General features: G+C 38.1%; 1 protein-coding gene across 1 annotated transcript in view; it reads left to right on the forward strand.

Moving 5' to 3' along the window:
* LOC128652382 (centrosomal protein of 164 kDa-like) overlaps positions 1-23,751 on the forward strand; it is a 161,319-nt gene that overhangs the window by 25,439 nt on the left and 112,129 nt on the right. Inside the window, exons 8-13 of the mRNA XM_053705319.1 lie at positions 2,849-2,905; positions 5,649-5,726; positions 6,441-6,506; positions 11,117-11,185; positions 11,271-11,333; positions 15,702-15,779. Of these exons, the coding sequence (XP_053561294.1) occupies positions 2,849-2,905; positions 5,649-5,726; positions 6,441-6,506; positions 11,117-11,185; positions 11,271-11,333; positions 15,702-15,779 (411 nt within the window). The remainder of the gene's footprint in view (positions 1-2,848; positions 2,906-5,648; positions 5,727-6,440; positions 6,507-11,116; positions 11,186-11,270; positions 11,334-15,701; positions 15,780-23,751) is intronic.

The raw sequence follows: 23,751 nt of genomic DNA on the forward strand, positions 1-23,751 counted from the left end.
CGAGGCAGGATCTTCTAATTCAAGCATCCAAATCTAGTTTCTCTGAATCAGTTATAAACACTCTGATACAGGCCAGAAAGCCTGTCACCAGGAAAATTTACCATAAGATATGGCGGAAATATCTTTGTTGGTGTGAATTCAAGGGTTACTCGTGGAGTAAGATTAGGATTCCAAGGATATGGTCTTTTCTCCAAGAAGGATTGGAGAAGGGTCTGTCAACTAGTTCCTTAAAGGGACAGATATCTGCTCTGTCTATTCTGTTACATAAGCGTCTGGCTGCTGTACCAGATGTTCAGGTGTTTGCACAGGCCCTAGTCAGAATCAAGCCTGTTTACAAGCCTGTGGCTCCTCCTTGGAGTCTAAATTTAGTTCTTTCAGTTCTTCAAGGGGTTCTGTTTGAACCTTTGCATTCCATAGATATTAAGTTTTTATCTTGGAAAGTTTTGTTTTTAGTAGCCATTTCTTCTGCTAGAAGAGTTTCTGAATTGTCTGCTTTGCAGTGTAATTAACCCTATCTGGCTTCCATGCAGATAAGGTTGTTTTGCGCACCTAACCTGGTTTCCTTCCAAAAGTGGTTTCTAATAAGAATATTAACCAGGAAATCATTGTTCCTTCTCTGTGTCCTAATCCAGTTTCTAAGAAGGACCGACTTTTACACAATCTTGACGTGGTTCGTGCTTTAAAATTCTATTTAAAAGCAACTAAAGATTTCAGACAAACATCATCCTTGTTTGTTGTCTATTCTGGTAAGAGGAGAGGTAGGAAAGCGTCTGCTACCTCTCTTTCCTTTTGGCTGAAAAGCATCATCCGTTTGGCTTATGAGACTGCGGGACAGCAGCCTCCTGAACGAATTACAGCTCATTCCACTAGAGCTGTGGCTTCCACATGGGCTTTCAAGAATGAGGCTTCTTTTGAACAGATTTGTAAGGCAGCGACTTGGTCTCACTGCATACATTTGCCAAATTTTACAAATTCGATACTTTTGCTTTTTCGGAGGCTATTTTTGGGAGAAAGGTTTTGCAAGCAGTGGTGCCTTCCGTTTAGGTTACCTGACTTGTTCCCTCCCTTCATCCGTGTCCTATTGCTTTGGTATTGGTATCCCACAAGTAAGGATGAATCCGTGGACTGAATACACCAAGTAAGAGAAAACAGAATTAATGCTTACCTGATAAATTACTTCATTTTACGGTGTATTCAGTCCACGGCCCGCCCTGACATTTAAGTCCGGTTCAAATTTAATTTATAATAACTACAGTCACCACTGCACCCTATGGTTCTCCTTTTTCTCCTTACCGTCGTTCGAATGACTGGGGGGTGGAGCCTGAGGGGAGCTATGTGGACAGCTTTGCTGTGTGCTCTCTTTGCCACTTCCTGTAGGGATTGGGAATATCCCACAAGTAAGGATGAATCCGTGGACTGAATACACCGTAAGAGAAAGTAATTTATCAGGTAAGCATAAATTCTGTTTTTTTTAACAAAATAACACGGGTAATAAATAAAGTATACAGTTTCAGAACAAGAAACATTTTGGCCTACCAACAGAAAGTGATCGTTTATATTTACTTTTTCAAAACATAAACAAATCTAGATATAAATATGAAGTAATATTTCCCCTATCTGACCAAATTTTCTGATATTATTGAAGTATATAAGGAGAGATGCCACATTTAGGGCCAGATCGTTTAGAATCCATAAGTTCCTGCCAACAGTCGCTTTGTAATAGACCAAAGTAAAAAATGATGGTTATAAATTTACATGACAGCTGATAGACAATAGTATTAGTATGAGAATCTAGTTGCTTTTGTGTGTAGTCTGTTGCAATACCCACAAAAAAAACTTTTTCTAGAGGATGTCATACTGGGGGTGTTGGCAGAGTGAGCCGTCTAGTTTAGGGGTGTTAAGAGCAGTAGGTTGGTTGCTATTAGGAAGGTAGTGGTATGGAATCAAAACAGCCTTTTGAGGTAACTGCAGTCAGTGGAGGACATTGTTAGTGTTAATTATACTTGGGTTGAAACAGCCACCAATGGTAAATGTGTTGGGGGAACTGGGTTTAGACGGAAGGGAATTGGAATGGACAGTGTCTTGAGGTTAGGGTTAAAATGAAGGCTGTACCTGATGATGCTATTTATTCATTGCTATTTCGGAGGTCTTTCTTAGCTATAAGTAGCTAGATGTAGGGTCACACCTCTGGTCACCAGACAGGAAATCTTTACCTTGAGCTGTCTACATTCTTCCATGCCTGATGCATAAGCCTGTGTTCCCTAAAAGGCGCTCATTTTGAGGTTTGTCCTTGTACTCACTATGTTGCAAGTAATGAGGTTGCATTCTGCCCATGCCTGTAGTTACTTAAAGGGACATGAAACCCCAAATTTTTCTTTCATGATTTAGGTAGAACATAAAATTTTAAACAACTTTCCAGTTTACTTCTATTATCAAATTTGCTTCATTCTCTTGGTATAATTTGTGGAAGTAGCAGCAAAGCACTACTGTTTTTTAACTGAACACATGGGTGACCCAATGACAATCTGTGTATGTACATACATACAGCAACTAATCAGCAGGTGACCCAATGACAATCTGTGTATGTACATACATACAGCAACTAATCAGCAGCTAGAACCTAGGTTCTTTGCTGCTCCTGGGCTTTCTTAGATAAACCTTTCAGCAAAGCATAATAAGAGAAGGAAGCAAATTAAATAATAGAAGTAAATTGGAAAGTTGTTTAGAATTGCATGCCCTATCTGACTCATGAAAGTTTCATTTTGTTTTGACTGCCCCTTTTAATATTTTTTTTTTCTTGCATACAGCACTCTGTGTATAACCAGCTGTTTGGCCCATCTCATTACAGGACTCTGAAGTGAGTGAGGATGCCAAGCATTTGGCAGATAACAAAGAGGCTATCTTGGTGAGTATGGAGATACATTCTCTTTCACGCTACATCATATGCATCTCATCTTTTATTTTTATTATTATTCTTTATTTATAAAGTGCCAAAAGATTCCGCAGCGCTGTCCATGGGTACAAAGATATAAGTACAACGGTGAAACAATACAATTATAAGACAAAATTTTACAGACAAATACAAGGGGAATTGAGGGCCCTATTCCCATGGGAACTTACAATCTAGAACCTTTCAGAGTTCACTGCACCTAGTTTAATGGGACTCTTCCACAAGCAGACATAAGTCTATTGTTTAACCAGAATTAGGTAAAACCATGAACCATGGTCAGCATAATCAAAAACACTCTATTAATGGACAGTAAAGAGTTTTCTAGGCCTGGCTAACCCCAAAATACACTTTTTATTTTAATAGGTTTGTAGAAAAAAAATTAAACTCCATGCAAGTGTTATTCCCATTTTAAAATGATTGAAAAAGACTTCCAATGGGCAGCTCGTCAAGATGGCTGTAGGTTTCTTCAACTCTGAAAGAAACCTCCTAACATTTATATTTCACACCCAATTTTTCATTCCATCTGCCCCTCCCTTAACTGATCAGCTGTCTTATAGCAGATAGAAGTACGCTTCCCACACGGAAGGCATAGTGATAAATATTTAGGATATAATCCTGCGTTTTATAGATTTGTCTCTGCTATGCACGTGGCAATGGAAGCTGAAATTGAAATCATTATGGAACTGCTTGCACCTCTATTATAAAGTAGTAAAAAAAACAAACCTGTAAACTAGGAAAGTTAAGAGCACTTATATTGCAAATACAATGTTATGGCTTAAATGGCAAAGGGATATTCAGACAAAGCTTGAGAGTAAGGCACAAATAATTGATTAAAGTTAAAGCCTCCAGCCCCTCTGGGGTCGACCAGTGGGCATCTTTATGATAACTATACTAGACAGATGTTGTCTAAAATTAGATGATATGCAATAATAGTATACTGTAAATGTTCTATTTGATTCCCATCTTGTTTTAACTGTGGATAGCAGTACCCTTACTTTTATTCTTACTGCTTTTTGTATGATTTACTTAAAAATTCAAAATAACATTTTCTTCTTCATTAAGAACAATGCTATTTAAACTATTTCTATTTAAAAAAACAGGTGATATGGTATATGACAAGGTGTGAGGTGTTTGACTTGGAAGGACTTAAAGGGACAATCCAGCCAAAATTGTAATCCACATGGATGCATTTCAGTTTTGAGTAGAAGCATTTTTGTAATTTACATGTATTAGCAAAAATGCTTCTAATAAAAGTTATAACTGTTTTAAAAGTGTATTTAAGTATGCACCGTGCACCAGCATTTTAAATACAGCACTTGATCAGAGATCCTAAGGTGCCTGTACCATCTGATAATGACTCAATTTGTTAATTGCTGGCATGATACAAGCCCCACTGGCGCTCAGAGAAGCTGCATCATTTAAAATGCTGTTGCACTGAGAATATCTAACTATGCTTCACATGCAGAAAAAATGTGAACACTAAAACAGCAAAAACTTTTAATAGAAGCATTTTTGCCAATACATGTAAATTGTTTCTATTCAAAGATGTAATTCATCTATGTGCATTTTAAATTTTGACTGGAATGACCCTTTAAAGGTGTGTATGTGTGCACATACATACACATATATATTCATACACAGATACAAATATAGATACACACCTTGAGCACTTCCCAGTCGAACACCTTGTCATATACCATATCCCTTTAAAATACTTTTTATATATTTTATTTTAATAATAAACTTATATTTTACATTTAATATGTATATGTATTTGAGTGTAATACTTTATTTTAAAAATGTTTCTTGAAAGCAATATTTGCGCTCCACTGAGTAATACCAGCACATTCTAACGTGCGCTGGTATTACAAGTTGACAGTAATCACGAGAGCGCGCTTCCATAGGCTCCAATGGGAGCCTCGTTCTGATGCTGTCATACACGGCACAGAACCAAAGCGCAGCGAAGGGGGTAAGCCATGCAGCGATGGCAGCAAATTGTAAATATATATGTATATGCTTATATACATATATTTTTATGTGTTTAATATGAGTATATACACAGGTTACCACATAAGTATATTTTTATATAAGCATGTACAGTACATACATATTTTCTGGGAACACACAGTTCCCATAGGCCGCAATGTAAAGGCACTTTTCAGTAATGTGTTTAACCCCCAAAACCGCCACTGTCACTTGTAATGGCTGATTATTTATCGTGTGTCCGCAAACGGGCACATTTGCCCATTTGCCCGCATGCGATAAATTGGCTCTCCAATTGTAATCTAGCCCTAAGTAATTTGTCCTGATGGCTGGAAGTGTACACCAACACTTGCCTGTTTTTCACATCTTCATGGTTAGGGTCACTTATAAGATGCCTCTTTGTAGTATTTATTAGTATTTACAGTGCGGCGCTATACAAATAAATGATGATAATAATAATTGAATTTCTTCAGGAGTTACTTATTTAGATTTAAATACATATTATCTAGATTATATCAGAATGACGATGGATCTGGTTATAAACCCAGAATTTATACCAAGTGGAGCCAACATTTGCACTGTAAAGAAATGAGTTCTCAAAAATATTAACACTAATTACACTTTTTTTTTTTTTTTTTTTTTTTTCACACAACTACTACTTTTCTACAACTACAATGTGAGGTTCATTATCATGTAATTGTACTGTTTTCTTTAGGATTTGAAGTCCATTGGTCAGTCAGATGAAAAGGTGTTGGACATCAGTGCCTTATCCCCAAGACCTCTTAGCCCCAAGGTATGCTCTTCCCATACAATGCTGTCTTACAGCTAATGAAGAGAGGGCAGGTTCTCTATGTCTAAAGTGTACATACGTTTGTATAAGGAGAGTGCATTGATCTTGATGGTCATGAATGTGGAAGTTTGCTGGATACATTTTGAAGGTATCTGAGCTGCTATTCCTGAGGACAAACCTTGTGCCGGCGCACTACTTCTGATACTATATCATGTGTTTGCTGTAAGTCAGTAGTTCTGACCCTGCACTACATGTAGAGACTCGCTAGCCCTGTGCTTCAGTTAAAGGGATATGAAACTCAAACATTTTCTTTTGTGATTCAGACAGAGCATTCAATAAAAAATAAAAAGTTTCCTTTTTATGTCTATTATGAAATGTGCCTTGGTCCCATGTTATTCTTTGTTGAAGAGATACCTAGGTAGGTGGCTGGAGCACTACATGGCATAAAATAGTGCTGCCATCTAGTGCTCTTGTAAAACTGCTGCCACATGGTGCTTCAGATACAGTACATGCAAGCTCATGAGCTTACATCCCTGCTTTTCAACAAAAGATGCCAAGAGAACTAAGAAAATTGGATGATAATAATAAGGTTGGATCTCATACTTGGTATTATTCACGTATTCTAAGGCTGGAGCTCAAGTTTGTTAGCTGAACATTTTGTCTAACTCGCGTATCTTTCTCAGCTCATAATAAACCGTTTTCTACTTCTCAATGCAGGAAGCTAAAGTTTTAGAAGATGTCAAAGAATTTTCAGAATCTGCTAAGAGAAGAGGGAATGTCTTGGTGAGTACAAATGCACATAATGTGAATTGCTTGTCTGAGAAGGAATATATTGTAATACTTACTTGGGGTCTTTCTTTTTACACTAAGGATAGGTAGTATCTGTGTACATTGGAATAATATGGATTAATTGTTGCTGAGTGAAGGTTACGCTAGATTTGTATTTATTATTATTATTATAAAGGACATTAACGTGTAATTCCTTCTATCATCTGCATGTAATATAATGTAAACATTACCAATTGCTTTATAGGAACAGTTATAGAAAATGTGGACAAAATAAATAATGAAAGTATATAACAATGTTTTACTACACAAACATTTTTTATATTACAATGTCAAAATGTTTCATGTCCCTTTAAGACCACAAATCACTAACATATCATATCTTATTGGTGCTGAATCGTACAACTAGCCAATAACGTTTCATTTTGGTCTTTAGTCTTACTGCACTTTTAAATCCTACACATTTTGAGATTTTATTTGTAGCTCTGACATGGCAGAGATTTATTGACTATCAACTATCTTGATATTATCTATAAATCTATCTTTGTGATTCTATTTGATTTGTTTCATTTAGTAATACCCACTGTATATTTCAATCGTCTGTTCTGATGGATATACGAGTATAGCAGTACAATACGTATTTTTCACATTCACTTTGATAAGGCTACTTAAGGGGAGTTACAATTCAAAATCTTAATTCCCCATAAATTAATGAATTAATAAAATAATTTACAATATACATTCATTCATAATTTTCGATACAAAATAGCTTGATTTTGTTATAAACTTTGTGCCACACCCCATAGCAGGTGTAGAAGTGAAATTCTGCAATCTAAGTATAACGCAAAATGCAGAAGCCAATCGGATACCCAGGTACATTTTAAACATTGATTGCTTAGACCAGTGCACAAACTCATTTACACATAGCCCTAATTGGCCACAGTCATGGGGATTAGATAAACATGCTTACCAGGTTAAATAAGTAGTTTATTAGCACAATATTTTGCAGATCATTATATCTTTGTTGTTTATGTATTTTGTATTTAGGCACTTAGCTGCTGATGCATACTATGCATAAATTAGGAACTGATTTAATGAACAAAACATGCTTCATTCTCTTAATATCCTTTGCCAAAAAAGCATATCTAGATAGGCTCAGAAGCTGCTGATTGGTAGCTGCACATGCGATTGGCTCACCCATGTGCATTGCTATTTCTTAAACAAAGGATATCTTAAAAAAAAGAAGCAAATTAGATGATAGAAGTAAAGTTGAATGTTGTTTAAAATTGTATTCTCTACTTGAATCATGAAAGAAAAAGTGTCCCTTTAAGTTGAAATAAACACCTTTTTTAACGGAATTTTCAGTTCGGAAACATTTTCTTTCTGGGGCTTACTAGTTCCATCCACCAATGGAATGAGTAGTATCACCATGTGCTTTGAAATATTTCTCATGCACTTATAATACACATCACTCCAGCAAATAAATAAATGTACATTCTTATGCTTTCAAACGCATAAATGCTGCAAGTTTAAATAAATAACTTTTTTGTTAGGAAATATTTTCTGGAGCTAGCTAGTTCAACCTACCAATGGAAGGAGAAGGCTTCACAATGTGATATCGTTTATGCATTATCATTTAGCTTTAAACCCTACTCGCATTCCTCCTTACTCTTTCTAGCTTTGTGTTCTCTCAAGGTGGATTGTCCTTGTTTATCTTCATGACCAGCAAAAGTATTCTTGGCAAAGAGTATTTTAGGTAGCTTAGGTATAAGTATTATTAAAGGGACAGTCTACTCCAGAATTTCTATTGTTTTAAAAGATAGATAATTCCTTTATTACCCATTCCCCAGTTTTGAATAACCAACACTGTTATATTAATACACTTTTTGCATCTATTACCTGGTTTCTAAGCCTCTGCAGACTGCCCCCTTATTTCAGTTCTTTTGACAGACTTGCATGTTAGCCAATCAGTGCTGACTTTTAAATAACTCCACGGGAGTGAGCACAATGTTATCTATATGAGACACATGATCTAGCACTGTCTAACTGTGAAAAACTGTCAAAATGCACTGAGATAAGAGGTAGTTCAGCGGCTTAGAAATAAGCATATGAGCTTACTTAGGTTTCGCTTTCCACAAAGAATACCAAGGGAAAAAAGCTAATTTTATGATAAAAGTAAATTAGAATATTATTATTATTATTATACTTTATTTATGAAGCGCCAACATATTCCGCAGCGCTGTTCATGGATACAATTAATTTGAATAAAAGAATACAAGACTTGTAAGAGGCAGGACAAAATTTACAAACACATACAGGAGGGATTGAGGGCCCTATTCCCGTGGGAACTTACAATCTAAAAGGGTAGGAGGTTGAGAAACAGGAGGTGAGGATTGCAAGATTTGGATTGAAGGGGGGAGAGGCGGGAAAGAGGAAGGCCAGCGAGTAGGTTATTGCAGTAGTCAAGTCGGGAGTTAACAAGGGAGTGGATTATTTGCTTTGTGGTGTCAGCGCTTATGAAAAGGGCGTATTTTGGAAATATTGCGTAGATGGTTGCGGCAGGATGTAGAAAGCGATTGGAAATGGGGGACGAAGGATAGATTTGAGTCAAGTGTGACTCTGAGGCAGCGGACTTGGGGCGATGGGGAAATGGTGATGCCGTCAACAGGGATAGAGAAGTCAGAAGTCGGTGTAGAGCTTGAGGGGGGGGATAAGAAGGAGCTCAGCCTTGGACATGTTAATCTTTAGGTGGTGAGAGGCCATCCTCATATGACAAGACCAAGCCATTTTATTTATTACAAAATGCTTCCTCCATTTCTCATTCGTGTGTTTTAACATTCCTGTGTAAATAGTGACCAGGATTCAATGTAGGTCTAGTCATACACCCAAAAAGTTGATTATTAAAGGGACAGTCTACACCAGAATTTGTATTGCTTAAAAAGATAGATAATCCCTTTATTACCCATTCCCCAGTTTGGCATAACCAACATAGTTATAGTAATACATGTTTTACCTCTGTGATTACCTTGTATCTAAGCCTCTGCAGACTGCCCCCTTATTTCAGTTCTTTTGAAAGACTTGTATTTTAGCCAATCATTGCTGACTCCTAGGTAACTCTACAGGCGTGAGCACAATGTTATTTATATTGCACACATGAACTAAAGCCCTCTATTTGTTGAAACCTGTCAAACTGCATTGATATAAGAGGCAGCCTTCAAGGGCTTTGAAATTGGCATATGAGCCTACCTAGGTTTAGCTTTTAACTAAGAATACAAAGAGAAATAATCAAAATTGATGATAAAAGTAAATTGGGAAGTTGTTTAAAATTGCATGCTCTGTCTGTCCCTTTTAAAGGTGCAATCAGTTTTTATGGGCAGAATGAGCTGCCACCTACATCTTAAAATGGATATTAAACTGCTGGGTACAACTACAGTAGCGTGGCTACTATTGTTTTGTACCTGCAGCTCTCTTTAAAGCCATTCTCTTATTTTAACCCATTACAGAAGGCAGTTGGTTAAACTGTACATTTTATACTGAGCGACACCATCTTGGTGCACACGTATTGTTGCTTTCTGTGACGGAAGCAGTGTGCTTTCACAGGTCAGTGACTTTGCTGGCTTTTTGGCAGCTGTACCTTGCAATTTGGATTAGCTTGCACCATAGAAATCAGAAGATTTACATTTTTGCAGTTTTTACCACAGTTTAAAAGTTGCATAACATTTGTAAAAAAACAACTCAGGAATAGAATAGAGTATTGCAGCCACTGCAAACATTTATAGCCCCTGCTTTGTATTATTGCATGATACGGCTTATCAGGAAAACATCACTGATCTGTGAATATGCACAGTGCACACAGGCTACATGAATACTCACTTTTCAAGGTGGCAGCGCCCAGTATGAAGATGCAGAACTTCACTAATATGCACTGTTGAAGGACCAGTCAACACAGTACATCTGCATAATCAACAAATGCAAGATAACAAGACAATGCAATAGCACTTGTCTGAACTTAAAATTAGTAGTAGATTTTTTTTTTCTTTCAATTTTAAAAGTTATGTCTGTTTCCACTCCCCCTGTACCATGTGACAGCCATGAGCCAATCACAAATGCATACACATTTATTCTGTGAATTCTTGCACATGCTCAGTAGGAGCTGGTGACTCCAAAAGTTTAAATACAAAAAGACTGTGCACATTTTGTTAATGGAAGTAAATTGGAAAGCTGTTTAAAATTACATGCTCTATCTGAATAATGAAAGTTTAATTTTGACTTGAGTGTTCCTTTAAGTGGTTGAAATAAGAGAATGACTTAGAAGAGAGCTGCAGGCACAGGGGAAAGTTACCATGCTTCTGTGGTTGTACTCTGCAGTTTTATGTCACATTAAAGGGACTTATTACTCAAAACATTTCTATTATTTATGTAAAAGAGCAGCAGTTAGTGAAGGGGTAGTTTAGCGTCCAAAATTCAGAAGGTACCACATCCCACCTAAACATAAGTATCATGTCCCCCTTTAATTATGTACAATATTTCTATGTTGCTCTTCTGTTGTCACAGAACTACTAGCTGCAATAACTCTAATTGTCATGTAACTATACTGTTATCTCTAGGAATTTGGTCAGCTAGATGAAAAGGTGTTAGATATCAGTGCCCTGTCACCTTTGCCTCTCAGCCCCAAGGTGAGATTCTTTTTTCTGTATAATGTTTTTCTGTACTCACTGGATGTGTAACACATAAACAGCTGTTTTCCCCACATCATTACAGGCCTTGGAAGTGAGTGAGGATGAAGATTTTTCAGAATCTGCCAACAGCAGAAAGGCCGTTTTGGTGAGTAAAGAGATCCATCTGCTGCTTGTTTAGCAAGGGTCAAATTATAGTCTTAAACCAGAGCTAAAACCAATTTTTAAAAGCTATATGAGTTGTATAATTTACATAGATAATCAGAGACAAATATAACTAGATAAGTCTATTTATTTAAAACAAAAACAATGTGTTAGTGCAAAAAGGATATGTCCAAAAAAGTCAATTGGCGACTAAATCCCAAATCCAAATGTGCATAAGTGATACCAGGGATTACTTCTCAGTGGAAATTAATGCTGCAGTCGAACTCCAAGGGTTAACCTCAGATCAATGCTGCCAATGGTGAAGTCCTGTGAGACTACAGGGTTAATTCACATATAAGTTGTATACTCACATACTGCAGAGCCTAACATCAAGCTCTAGATATAAAAGGAATGGGAGACTCCAGCAGGAGCAGATAGAAGTGAACTCAGATTAATGGTAAAACAATTTATTTAAAGGGACAGTCTACACCAGAATTTTTATTTTTTAAAAAGATAGATAATCCCTTTATTACCCATTCCCCAGTTTTGCATAACCAACACAGTTATATTAATATACTTTTAACCTCTGTGATTATCTTGTATCTAAGCCTCTGCAAACTGCCCCTTTATTTCAGTTCTTTTGACAGACTTGCAGTCTAGCCAATCAGTGCCTGCTCCCAGATAACTTCACATGCACGAGCACAGTGTTATCTATATGAAATACGTGAACTAACACCCTCTAGTGGTGAAAAACTGTTAAAGCATTCTGAAAAGAGGCGGCCTTCAAGGTCTAAGAAATTTGCATATGAACCTCCTAGGTTAAGCTTTCAACTAAGAATACCAAGAGAACAAAGCAAAATTGGTGATAAAAGTAAATTGGAAAATTGTTTAAAATTACATGCTCTATCTGAATCATGAAAGTTTATTTTGGCCTAGACTGTCCTTTTAAAGTGTTAAAATCACAGGGGGTTTTCAGAGAACAACCACAGCTAGAACATCGATATATTACACAGACTGTATATTGTAAACAATGTCTATGATTACAGTTTGCAGTTCAGAAGGTTGGTCTCCGCCCACAACATGACATCACACGCTCAAATCCAACGATTGTTTCACCAAATAGTTGCTGTGGTTGTTCTATGTAAACCCCTGTGATTTTAACACCTGTTTTAGTAAATTGTTTTGACATTCATCTGTGTTCACTTCTATCTGCTCCTGCTGGAGTCTCCCATTGCTTTTATAACTAGAGCTTGATGTGAAACTCTGCAGTATGTGAGTATACAACTTACATGTGAATTAACCCTGTAGTCTCACAGGACTTCACCATTGGGAGCATTGATCGTTTTTTTTTTTTTAGGTTAACCTTTAGAGTTCGACTGCAGCATTCATTTCCACTGAGAAGTAATCCCTGGGATCACTTAGGCACATTTGGAGTTGGGATTTTGGACATATCCTTTTTGCACTAACACATTGTTTTTTGTTTGATTTATTGTTTGTGTTTTAACTAGTTAATAATTTTCTTTTTCTGTGTCTTTTTTTTTATTTATTTTTTTAAATATTGATCAATAAAAATTGTTTTTTTTTATATAAAGATAAATATGGAAATTGAATATGTATTATTATTATTTTTATTATCAAATATTTGTAGAGCACCTACAGATTCCACAGAATAGCCAACAACTTTAACAAAAAATCTATCCGATTTTAAAATAAATTTTATAGGTACATGAAAGTCAAAATGAAACGTCCAATGATTCCTCAGATAGGCAATGAATTTTTAATAGACTTTTTTTTTTTTTCTTTTTTACTCCTGTTGTCAAATTTACTTCATTCTTTTGGTGTGCTTTATTGAAAAGGATAAGGCTCAGAAGCGTCCATGAACTACTGGGATCTAGCTGGTGATTTGTGGCTACACATATGCATCTTGTCATTGGCTTACCAGATATGATCAGCTAGCTCCCAGTAGTGCAATGCCCTGGAACTACTATTAACCATGTGTTTAATTTAGAGCTGCAACAACTAATCGTCATAATCGATAATAATCGATTATGAAAATAGTTGTCAACGGATCTCATAATCGATTAATCGATTAGTTGGTTTGCAATTAGTTGGTCTGTGCACAACACCAGCTGCTTCACTCCAATGAACTCCTGCATATGGTATTGTGTTTTATGGTTAGGTCCTTAACCTAAAGGACGTCTACAGACGTCTACTTTTCACTTTTTCAAGACAGTATACGTTTACAACCCATATCTGCAACCCAGATATAATAGCCATCATTTGGATTGTTTATATTAAATCTGGTGATTTGGAACAATGCTTTTCATGATATAGTGCCAAGCTTGTTGTTTACACCTTGCCCCTAGATTGATGGGAGTTATTTAAATTGATGTGCACTATTATCTGTTTGCACACTTATTAGCGTATTGCTTGCTATTGCTGATTATATGTACTGTATAAATAAATGTGTAAGGCTTTGTCCTGTTATCGATATACAGTCCTTAGCGCATTTGATTTTTTTTTTTAATATTTTTAATAAATTGTGATAATATGTACCAGATTCAACCTTTATAAGTATATATCTGTTATTTTTAGAGCGGACTAGATATTTCCCCTAACCTTATAGCTGGTTATTTACCATTGCATATAGATATTCAAGATATTTTTATGTTAGAATGAAGTCAAGGGTTACTTTATTGAGAGGCCCCTTGCCAAGGTAGAATACACTTAGCATTGGTGAAGAGCTAACAAAGATAAATATCCCACTTTGGTGAAATTGGCAAAACCCTACTTATACACCTCAACAGCCTTTTCTCTGCTGCAGGAAATATAGCTGCAAACAGAGAACCAGCCTTAGCCAGAAGCATGTGGACATGTTGAGATTTTTGCATTTCAATGCAAAGTTTCTGAAAGAGTGAATAACAGAATGTTATTAACAGTGATAGTCTAACTCTTTCTAGTTCTACCTCTTTTCAAACAGTGCTGCTTAAAAATTGAAGAAACAGTTGTGTTAATGTAAAGTTTTAGTCTGAAGTTTATATTTGTAACACTCCATTATGTGGATTTTATTTAAACATAGAAAACTATTATTGATTCTCTTTTTATCCGATTAGTCGATTAATCGAAAAAATAATCGGCCGATTATTAGATTATGAAAATTATCGTTAGTTGCAGCCCTAGTTTAATTCCTTTGCAAGTAATAGTGCAATAATTATATGCTCTTATAAATTACAGCATTTTTATATATTAGATATTTATTGATATTTCTGATAATAAATAAACCTACATGTAACATAGGGTTGACCACAACTAATTTGTGAATTTTGAATTTAAATGTCAAAGTCAAAGTGAAACCAGCTATTATGTGTGAAAATCTGTTGTCTTTTTATATCTTAAAGGGACATTATACACATTTTTTTCTTTGCATAAATGTTTTGTAGATTATCTATTTATATAGCCAATAAGTTTTTGGTATTTTTTTAATGTATAGTTTTGCTTAATTTTAAATAACATTGCTCTGATTTTCAGACTCCTAACCAAGCCCCAAAGTTTTATGTGAATACCGTCAGTTACCTTCTCCAGCTTGCATCTGTTTGTGTAAAGGGTCTTTTCATATATAAAAGAAGGGGGAGGGGGGAGTATCTTATTTCCCACTTGCAGTGGGCTTTCCAGCTACCTTTTTAACAGAGCTAAACTGAGAGCTTCTAAGTAAGTTTTTAAACGGTTTTATACTGGATTTTTATATCAGTATCTGTGCATCTTATTCTTTATAGTAGTATCTATTACATGCAGTTATATGAAATTAAGTGTATACTGTCCCTTTAAAATGGCATAATAGAATATTGTAATTACAAGACTTATCTATAGTCTTGCAAATAAATTAACGTAACAGACAATTGTGAAATAAGTTCATTTTTACAATGTCTATACTCTGCCCACAGCTTGCTTTATTTGGAGTAGCCAATTCAGTCTTGTTACTGTATTAGACAAGGCTGACAACTACCATTTTGATAGTAAAACTTGCATTGTTTGTTGCATCCTATCTTATTACCTCTAAGGCCAGTAAGGGACAGATATTTAGGTTTATGCTTGTGAAGTCTGCAATTCTAAGAATCTCGCCATTTTCAAACTTAAATTACAGGAAAGGAGAACAGAATAAATTATTGCAATTATTATTTTTTTATTTTTTTTTTGCTACACATCATTAAACATATTTTTTTATTACGGTCCCAAAGTGTTTTATATCATTTCTAAGCCTGCTTATATCTCAGTGATTTCTTTAAAAAACCCTTCTGATGTCACAGAGCTACTAATATACCAAAGCCAGATTCTGAACATTTCTATTCTCATGCTCTTATACTGATCTTTCTAGGATTTTGGGTTTAGAGGTCAATCAGTAGAAAAGGTACTGGACATAAGTGCCCTGTCTTCAAAACCTCTCAGTCCCAAGGTGAGTTTCCTGTCTCCTCACCTGCATGCATGAGGTCTATAAACTAGGACAGTGATTGCTAACTTTCTCACACATGGGGCCCATAAATCTATATTTTAGAGACTTCAATTTATGGATATTGAACAAAAAATAGTAATATATTTCCTAAAAATATCCAGTAACCTAGTTCTTCATCTCAGGGGGTGCTTTTGAGTTGTGGGCTCCTTAAAGCACACAACTTTAGTTCTGTTTTTTCTAAGGGCCAAAAGAACTATGAAATGCACTATTAGTTCAGCTTTTTCCGGAGCTTCGGAAACTAGTGCAAAGGGCCAGTTGGCCATCACTGAACTATTACTTATGCACCTCCAGTCAGTGGCTGTCTCTATGCATGCATTAATATTTATGCACAGTACGTGACTTGGAGAGTGAGCATGGAAGGGTTATGTGTGTTTGTTTTTTTTCAAGGTAAAAACCTGTTGTTTCTGCTAAAATAAGTGGGGTGTGTGCGCACACGAAGTGTGTTTCTGTGTTTCATATTCATTGGTAAGAAACATACCATACAGAATTAGGTATAATGTTTTCTCCTATTAAGGTATCATGTAGAACTTCGGAAGTCCACCCTATTAGAACTTATCACCACTATATTAAAAGGACTTAGAAGGTCAATATTAACCTTCCATGACTGAGATAAATAGTGTATAATTAAAAAAAAAAAAAAATTCTCTTGGTATCCTTTTTGAAGGAAAATGTAGCTCCTTTCCGTGGGGGAATACAGAGGAACATCCGGTAGTGTGCACATCATGAACGCCATAACTATAAAATTGTTACAAACATTTTTGCAAACACTGCTTTAAGACCGTTCTCAAGAAACATGCAAGCTGTTGAGCCTACCTTACTGTGCTATCATGGAAAGGAGCTCAATAAAGGATACTAAGAGAAAGAGGCCAATTTTATAATGGAAGTGTAACGGCTTGTATTTCTTAGGCACTGATCTTCAGCCCAATCTTCCATATTATATAATAAGTGAGTCAACCCTCCTTTTGCGTCTACAGTGTTTTCTTGTTTTTTTTTGAGCCTGCTCACTTATTAGGGGCCAACGCTTCCCCAGAAGGCCAAACTGAATCGGGCGATCCACGCTCGACGGGCCCTGGTTAACAGAACACGGAAAGTATCTTAGAAATACTTCAATTGGGAGATATAAATTATTCAGTGCCATAGAAATGGCCACGCGAAACCGTGCCGTATCCTCTGCAGGAAACAAGCCACCCTCCGGAAAAGGAGTAAAGGCCAAAGGGACACCTGCTTGCGTAGTCGGGAAATGGGCTGGGGCACTCGCTTCACGGGTCATGGAAACCTCGGAGGCAGATGGCTTAACGCGCTCTAAGCTCCCTGCTTCAGGAGAAGAGAGTGCTCTAGAACGGTAATCGGAACACAACTTTTGGGTATTGATTACCCAGGCCATTTCATATTTATCACAAGACACATCCTCCGTATCGGAGGCATCCGTGTCGAGCATAGCAGAATCCTCCATAATCTTGCGATTAAAAAAATGACAAAAAAACTAACTGGCACCTTTTAACACCCTCAATGGCTGGGGCACTCACCACGTCCTGTGAACCAGACAACCCATGAGCAAGACTCTTTTATTTGCACACAGTCAGCATACGGAAGTGAAAGACAACGTAACCGCACCCATCACGAGGTGCACCATGCCAGTCACACAAAAAAGCGCGCAATCTTGAAGATCACGTCAGTAAAAGAAGGCCGTTATGTTCCGAAAAGGCTGTGAGTCTAAGTATAGCTACACATTTGCAGATAGAACAATATAACAAACATGATTAAAAGTCCCCCCTGTTCAATAACCCCCCTCAGCAGATAATAAACTATGATTCCTTATTAAGATAAATGGAGTCCTACTGGGACCCTACCTTGTTTCGTTAACATTACATTCACATATCGAAATAAAATGAAACTATCTTACTGGAATCTACGCCGTGGAACAGGAACACGGCCCTTCAAGTGTGACAGATAGTAGTAGCCTCGCTTCTGCCATGGACTTGAGTGAAGAAAGATAGGCAGCAAAACTCGTCAACGCTGATTACCAAGGAGCTGTTAATATGATTCGGGATGGATTCGCAGGAAAACTCTCCCTGCATCTCCGGACTCTAACTTTAATCAATGCTCTCACTGAGAGGCTGACAGGATTACTTAAAACTCCATTCCCATTGCGAAGAGTACTGCCCTCCATAAGAGACTCTCTTGAACTTCTGCCAACCTCCTGGGACGAAAGGCAAAGAATGACTGGGGGATGAGGGAAGTGGGGGAGGTATTTAAGCCTTTGGCTGGGGTATATCTGCCTCCACCTGGTGGCTAGTTTCTGTATTTCCCAAAAGTAATGAATGTAGCTGTGGACTCTTCAAATATTGCCGTGGGGACCTAAGTTTTACAACGCCTACTTTAACTAGCTCAGGCGATGTAATCTCGACAGCAAACATGGCCACTACCTTCCTCGCAACCTGCACTTCCCTGCATCAAACATATCGATCTTGTATTGATGTGTTCCAAGTGCAGGCTACTCTCACTAGCATGCCTCGCTAACTCCCCCATAACACATATCTACATCATGCCTAACCTAAACTCCCTCTTGCTACCTCCCAATGACCACGTCACAGCTAACCCACATTCCCTCTACACTGCCCAGCTAACTCCCCCTGACCGCTTTCACCTACGTCACGCCCAGCTAAGTCCCTAATACCCCCTACACTGACGTAATGTCTAACCAACACTACCCTGAAAAGCCCAAGCTAATTCCAACATACTGTCTACTGTCAAAAAATAATTACTATAACAAACTATACTAAAAAATAAACCTTCCCATTATAACTATGAAGCTATGTCGCTAAAATTATAAATAGTGTTTAAATAATGTGTCACAGAAATGTGCTAAAACACCAGCGGCTGATCGCCGGAGGGCTGGCAAAACATCACCGGCCTAGTCGGACTCCTGGAAGTCAGCACCGGACCGGACGAAGCCCCGGTTCGCCTCTTCTTAAAAGTGGTGCCGATCAAGCAGGGTGCAGGGGATAAAGTCACTCTTAAGTGTGTTGTTGGCAATTTGATGATGCACCTAGGGATAGCACTTGTTTGGGGGTGCTACCTTCTGGGAAAGTGGGACTGGATTCCCAGAAGGTAGCACCCCCAAACAAATGGTATCCCTAGGTGCCTCATCAAATTGCCAACAACATACTATAAGGGCAACTTGATCCCCTGCACCCTACTCAATCAGCACCCCTTTTAAGAATATAATTATGTTTACAAGAAAAACAAGAAAAAAATACATATTAATTTATATACAATAGTTAAAAGAATATGAATTATAAATAAGAATGCATAAATATTTAAAAATTGTAGATAAATGCACTATTAACTGCCCTAACCTAATCACATAATCAACCCCCATACAGGTATGGGGTTAGTTAGGAGATTAAGGCCTGCTAAATGGTAACCATCAATAATCACCTAATCAACCCCTATACATATATCAGGGGTGGTTAGGAGATTAAGGACTTCTAAATACCCTAATCAACCCCCAAACAGGTATGGGGGTGGTTAGGAGATTAGGACCTAAACCACCACCTCCCAACGCAAACTAGAAGCACACTAACACTTAACCCCCCCTCTAAACTAACCCCACTAAGTTACAAAAAATAAAACTACAATATCCAAAAAACAAACAAAAAAACCCACCATTATGCCTAACATTAAACTATATGCCCCATAAAATAAAAAAACAACCTAAAACCCCAAAAAAAACTAAACCCCAACACTAAAATAAATTATAATAGCCCTTAAAAGGGTGTTTTGTAGGACATTGCCCTAAAGTAATCAGTTATTTTGCAAAAAAAATAACTATTTTAAAATCTCCCTCTACCATGCAAGTAACCCACAACACCCCCCTCCAAAATAAAATCTAACTCAAATATATCTTAGAAATTAAAAAGTAAAAATAAAAAAAGCTTATTCTTAATAAAAAATACCACCCCATAAAATCCCTAACTAACCCCAAAAGGGGTAATCACCATTGGGTAATCTGGTTTCTCTTAAACCGACGTTGGGCCCTCTTTATCCTGGTTCCTGGCACTGGGGGCCCATGCCCACTACAATACAAGTAACCCCCCAAAATAACAAAATCTAACTAAAAAAAACAGCAACCTATCTTAGAAAATAAATTAAAAATAAAAAAGCCAAAAGGGACTGACTGATTTAAAATCAGCGAATTGGAATTAAGTAGCACGACTGCATGAAGAGGAGGGCTCGTAGAAGAGAGCTAAAGAAAAGAAGCTGCAATGCAAAGAAAGATGGGCCCCCAGTGCCAGGAACCGGGATAAAGAGGGCCCTGACGTTGAAGAAGATTGAAAAGTGGAGGCGCAAGAGGCTGCCAAAGTCTGCTGTCGTGAAGATGGGCCCCAAGTGCCAGGAACTGGGATGAAGAGGGCCCAACGTGTGTTTAAGAGGAGCCAGATTACCAAATGGTGAGTACCCCTTTTTGGGTTAGTTATGGAATTATTTTTTTTGGGTGGGGGGTTATTTTTTTTAAGAATAAGCTTTTTTTATTTTTATTTTTACTTTTAAATTTTCTGAGATATGTTTTTGAGTTAGATTTTGTTATTTTGGGGGTGTGGGAGTTACTTGTATGATAGAGGGGGGTTTTGAAATAGATTTTGTTTTTGCAAAAGAGTTGATCACTTTAGGGCAAAGCGCTACAAAAGGCCCTTTTAAGGGCTATTATAATTTATTTTAGTGTTAGGGTTTTTTTTATTTTATGGGGTATGCAGTTTAGTATTAGGTATAATGGTGGGGGGTTTTTGTTTGGATACTGTAGTTTAATATTTTTTGTAACAGCTTTTTTTATTTTATTGTAACTTAATATTTTTTATAACTTGGGGTTAGTTTACAGGGGATTTTAGTTTAGTGGGAAAGTTAGGTGTTAGGTAGAGTAAGGTTACATTGTGTTTGGGGTTGTGGCAGTTTAATATTTATTTTTATTTACTTAGATTTTTATTTTTTTGGTAACTTAGGGGGTTAGGTGTTAGGTTAGTTTGTGTTTGGGGTATCTGGCAACATAGGGGTTAATAGATACTTGCGGTGGGTATCTGGCGACATTGGGGTTAATAGATACTTGTGGTGTGTGTAGAAGCAAAGATCTTTATTATTGCAGCTCTAGTTTGAGATCATGGGGTACTTAGTTTTAGGGGGATTAGGATTTGCGGTTAAGCGTGGCAGTTATATTTCCAGGGATCCTTTACTATACATCGCCAATACTGTGGGCAATGCTGGGCGTTATCTATAGCCAGCATCGCCAACCAATGGCAAGTATAGTAAACACCTCTCAGCGATGCTGCTATGTTGGGAGCTTGGCATATTTCAACAGGCTCGCTTGACATAGTGGCAGATCTCTTGGAATATTATGCAGCCTCGTAGCACTCTCGATCATCAGGGTCTAAGACACCTCAACTGTACTTAACATTAAAAGGGCAGATTTATCATTTTACAGATGGACATTGTTCACAAGTGATGAACATGGATGCCCAGGATCACAAACTCACACAAAACTGCCCTAACCAAATGCATGAAAGTTGGGCTTGTCAATGACCCCAGTAAGATTAGTCTAGGGTGATTTTAATACACCACATGGAGAGGTCTTAGAAAGCAACAAGTACGACTATTTGCTCTCTGGAAAATCTGCCCCTTACTGTTAAGTTTGAAACAGACCCTGAAATTGAAAAAATTCAAATAAATCTACATAGGAAACCAAGCAAAAAAAAAAGTAAAAATTAAGAGAGATCCAATCCACATGAAAATTCTTTAAATACAGATGAGTGAGAACATTCACAAGACAGCACCTGGAGCAGGCTCGAAAAAAAACAAGAAAACACTGTAGACACAAAAGGAGGGTTGACTCACTTATTACTAGCTGCCGTGAAGCGAGTGCCCCAGTCCATTTCCCGACTACGCAAGCAGGTGTCCCTTTGGCCTTTACTCCTTTTCCGGAGGGTGGCTTGTTTCCTGCAGAGGCTACGGCACGGTTTCGCGTGGCCATTTCTATGGCACTGAATAATTTATATCTCCCAATTGAAGTATTTCTAAGATACTTTCCGTGTTCTGTTAACCAGGGCCCGTCGAGCGTGGGATCGCCCGATTCAGTTTGGCTTTTTCTTAAGCTCATGCCTGTTAGATTTTCGTTTTTATAAACGTTCTTCTCTGGAACCGATACTTGCAATTTAGTTTGCGTGGGCACTTCCTCGGAAGTTGCGCACTTCTTGAATAATATAATTGTTTTTCTAGCTCATTTATCGATCCTTCGGGACGAATTTTCTTGGACCTTGGGCAGTTCTAGAGTGTCCTTATATCAGGCAGGTACTGGTCGGAAGCTTTTCGACTGTTACCAGGGTTCATGTCACCCTCGTGGTGCTGATTAATCCTGTTAGATTCTGAATGTCACTTGGCCTATTCTATGGACTCCGGGCTCAGATCCTACTGAAGTATGAGGCCTGTTGTTTTCACTACAACCCCTCCGAAAGGAGGGTTATGAGTACCAATCTAGGTGGGTTGTTCGGGCTTCTAGCCTGGGATACGGTTCTGTTTTTGCAGACGTCATCATGGTTCTCTGGTCCCTGTGGACTCAAAACCGTTATTCCATTCTTTAGAGAATATATATTTATTGCGGTGGCAGAGTTTCCTTCCTTCCCGCCTTGGGTGGATCATATGGTCTGAATGTGCGGGCATGTTCTTTCTCTGCTCAGAGTTGTTACTCTAAGAGTTGGTGTGCAGGAGTTCCCCTGCCTTCTGTGGGGAGCTGGGAAGCTCCAGCTTTTGCCTGCTTAAAGAAGATTTTTGGAAGATTCTTCAAGGATCTCTGGCTGTTGTCTCTTTCATTACCCTTGGACTGACCATGCTCTTGACGTTTGGGTGTCTGCCCGTCCTCTTTGCATCGCTAGCTTTGGGGCGTGTCAGTGAAGAGGTGAGGTCGGTTATGGAGGGCTGCATTCTGGGGTCAGGTAGTTGACCATTTATTCTCGATGCTCTGTTAGGGGCTTCGTTGGCGGTGTCTTGAGTATGATTCTCTGGGATGGCGAGCAGTGGTACAGGGTTCTCATTCACATTTGGGTGTTGGTTGCTACCTTGCCTGTGTGTGTAGCATGTATTAACGCTTGCCTACAAGATTTCTTTGCGATCCAAGTGCCCTGGGTGCTGAATCTTAGACCGTTAAGGAAGTCCTTGTGACTCTTGGGTTTGAGGCTATTGCTAGATCGCTAAGTCTACGGACTTTAGAGGTGTAGGAAGCAGCTTAGGGTTCCTCTGGAAGTTGGATCTTCATTTGATTCCTTTTTTGAGGACCCTGACCTGGGTCTGTGTCTCTCCTTGGATGGGTGTAGACGGTTCGTTCTCACTCTAGCTGTTTGGGGTTCCGCGGGCCTCTCTCCGTAGAGGCTGGGGCTCTGTGAGAGATGCCTATTTGTTTGTGGCTTAAGCTTTCAATCCCTCTGACGGTCCCCTACTGGTCTTCTGGCACATTTACACTGTTCCTGTAGACTCCAGGTATCTTCACCTGGGTTGGCGATATGGCCGAGGGGTCTCGCCTCTATGGTAGGGTGGTTTACCGTTGTTTCAGCCTTTCTCTTCTAGAGTGGGGGTAGGGTTCTTTGGGTTCGGAGTTACCTTAGTATTTGGAGCGACCTGTGGGTCCTTGGTGTCTTGCCTTGTAAGGGTTTTAACCTTCTTGCGTTTCAGAATCCTGGAAGGGGAGTCGCAATGTAATGACTGGTTCCTCCATTACTGCAGCGGGAGGCTGTGGGTTTGATACTTATGGGGCTCCTGCTATATGTTGGATTCTGATATATGGATGTGGAGGGTCTGAGGACCTTCCCTTGAGAAGTGTTCCTTGTTTGTTTGAGGAGACAGCCATGTAGCGGGTTTCGCATCCTGACTCATG

Source organism: Bombina bombina, chromosome 3 (genome assembly GCF_027579735.1).
Source record: "Bombina bombina isolate aBomBom1 chromosome 3, aBomBom1.pri, whole genome shotgun sequence".
Taxonomy (NCBI): domain Eukaryota; kingdom Metazoa; phylum Chordata; class Amphibia; order Anura; family Bombinatoridae; genus Bombina; species Bombina bombina.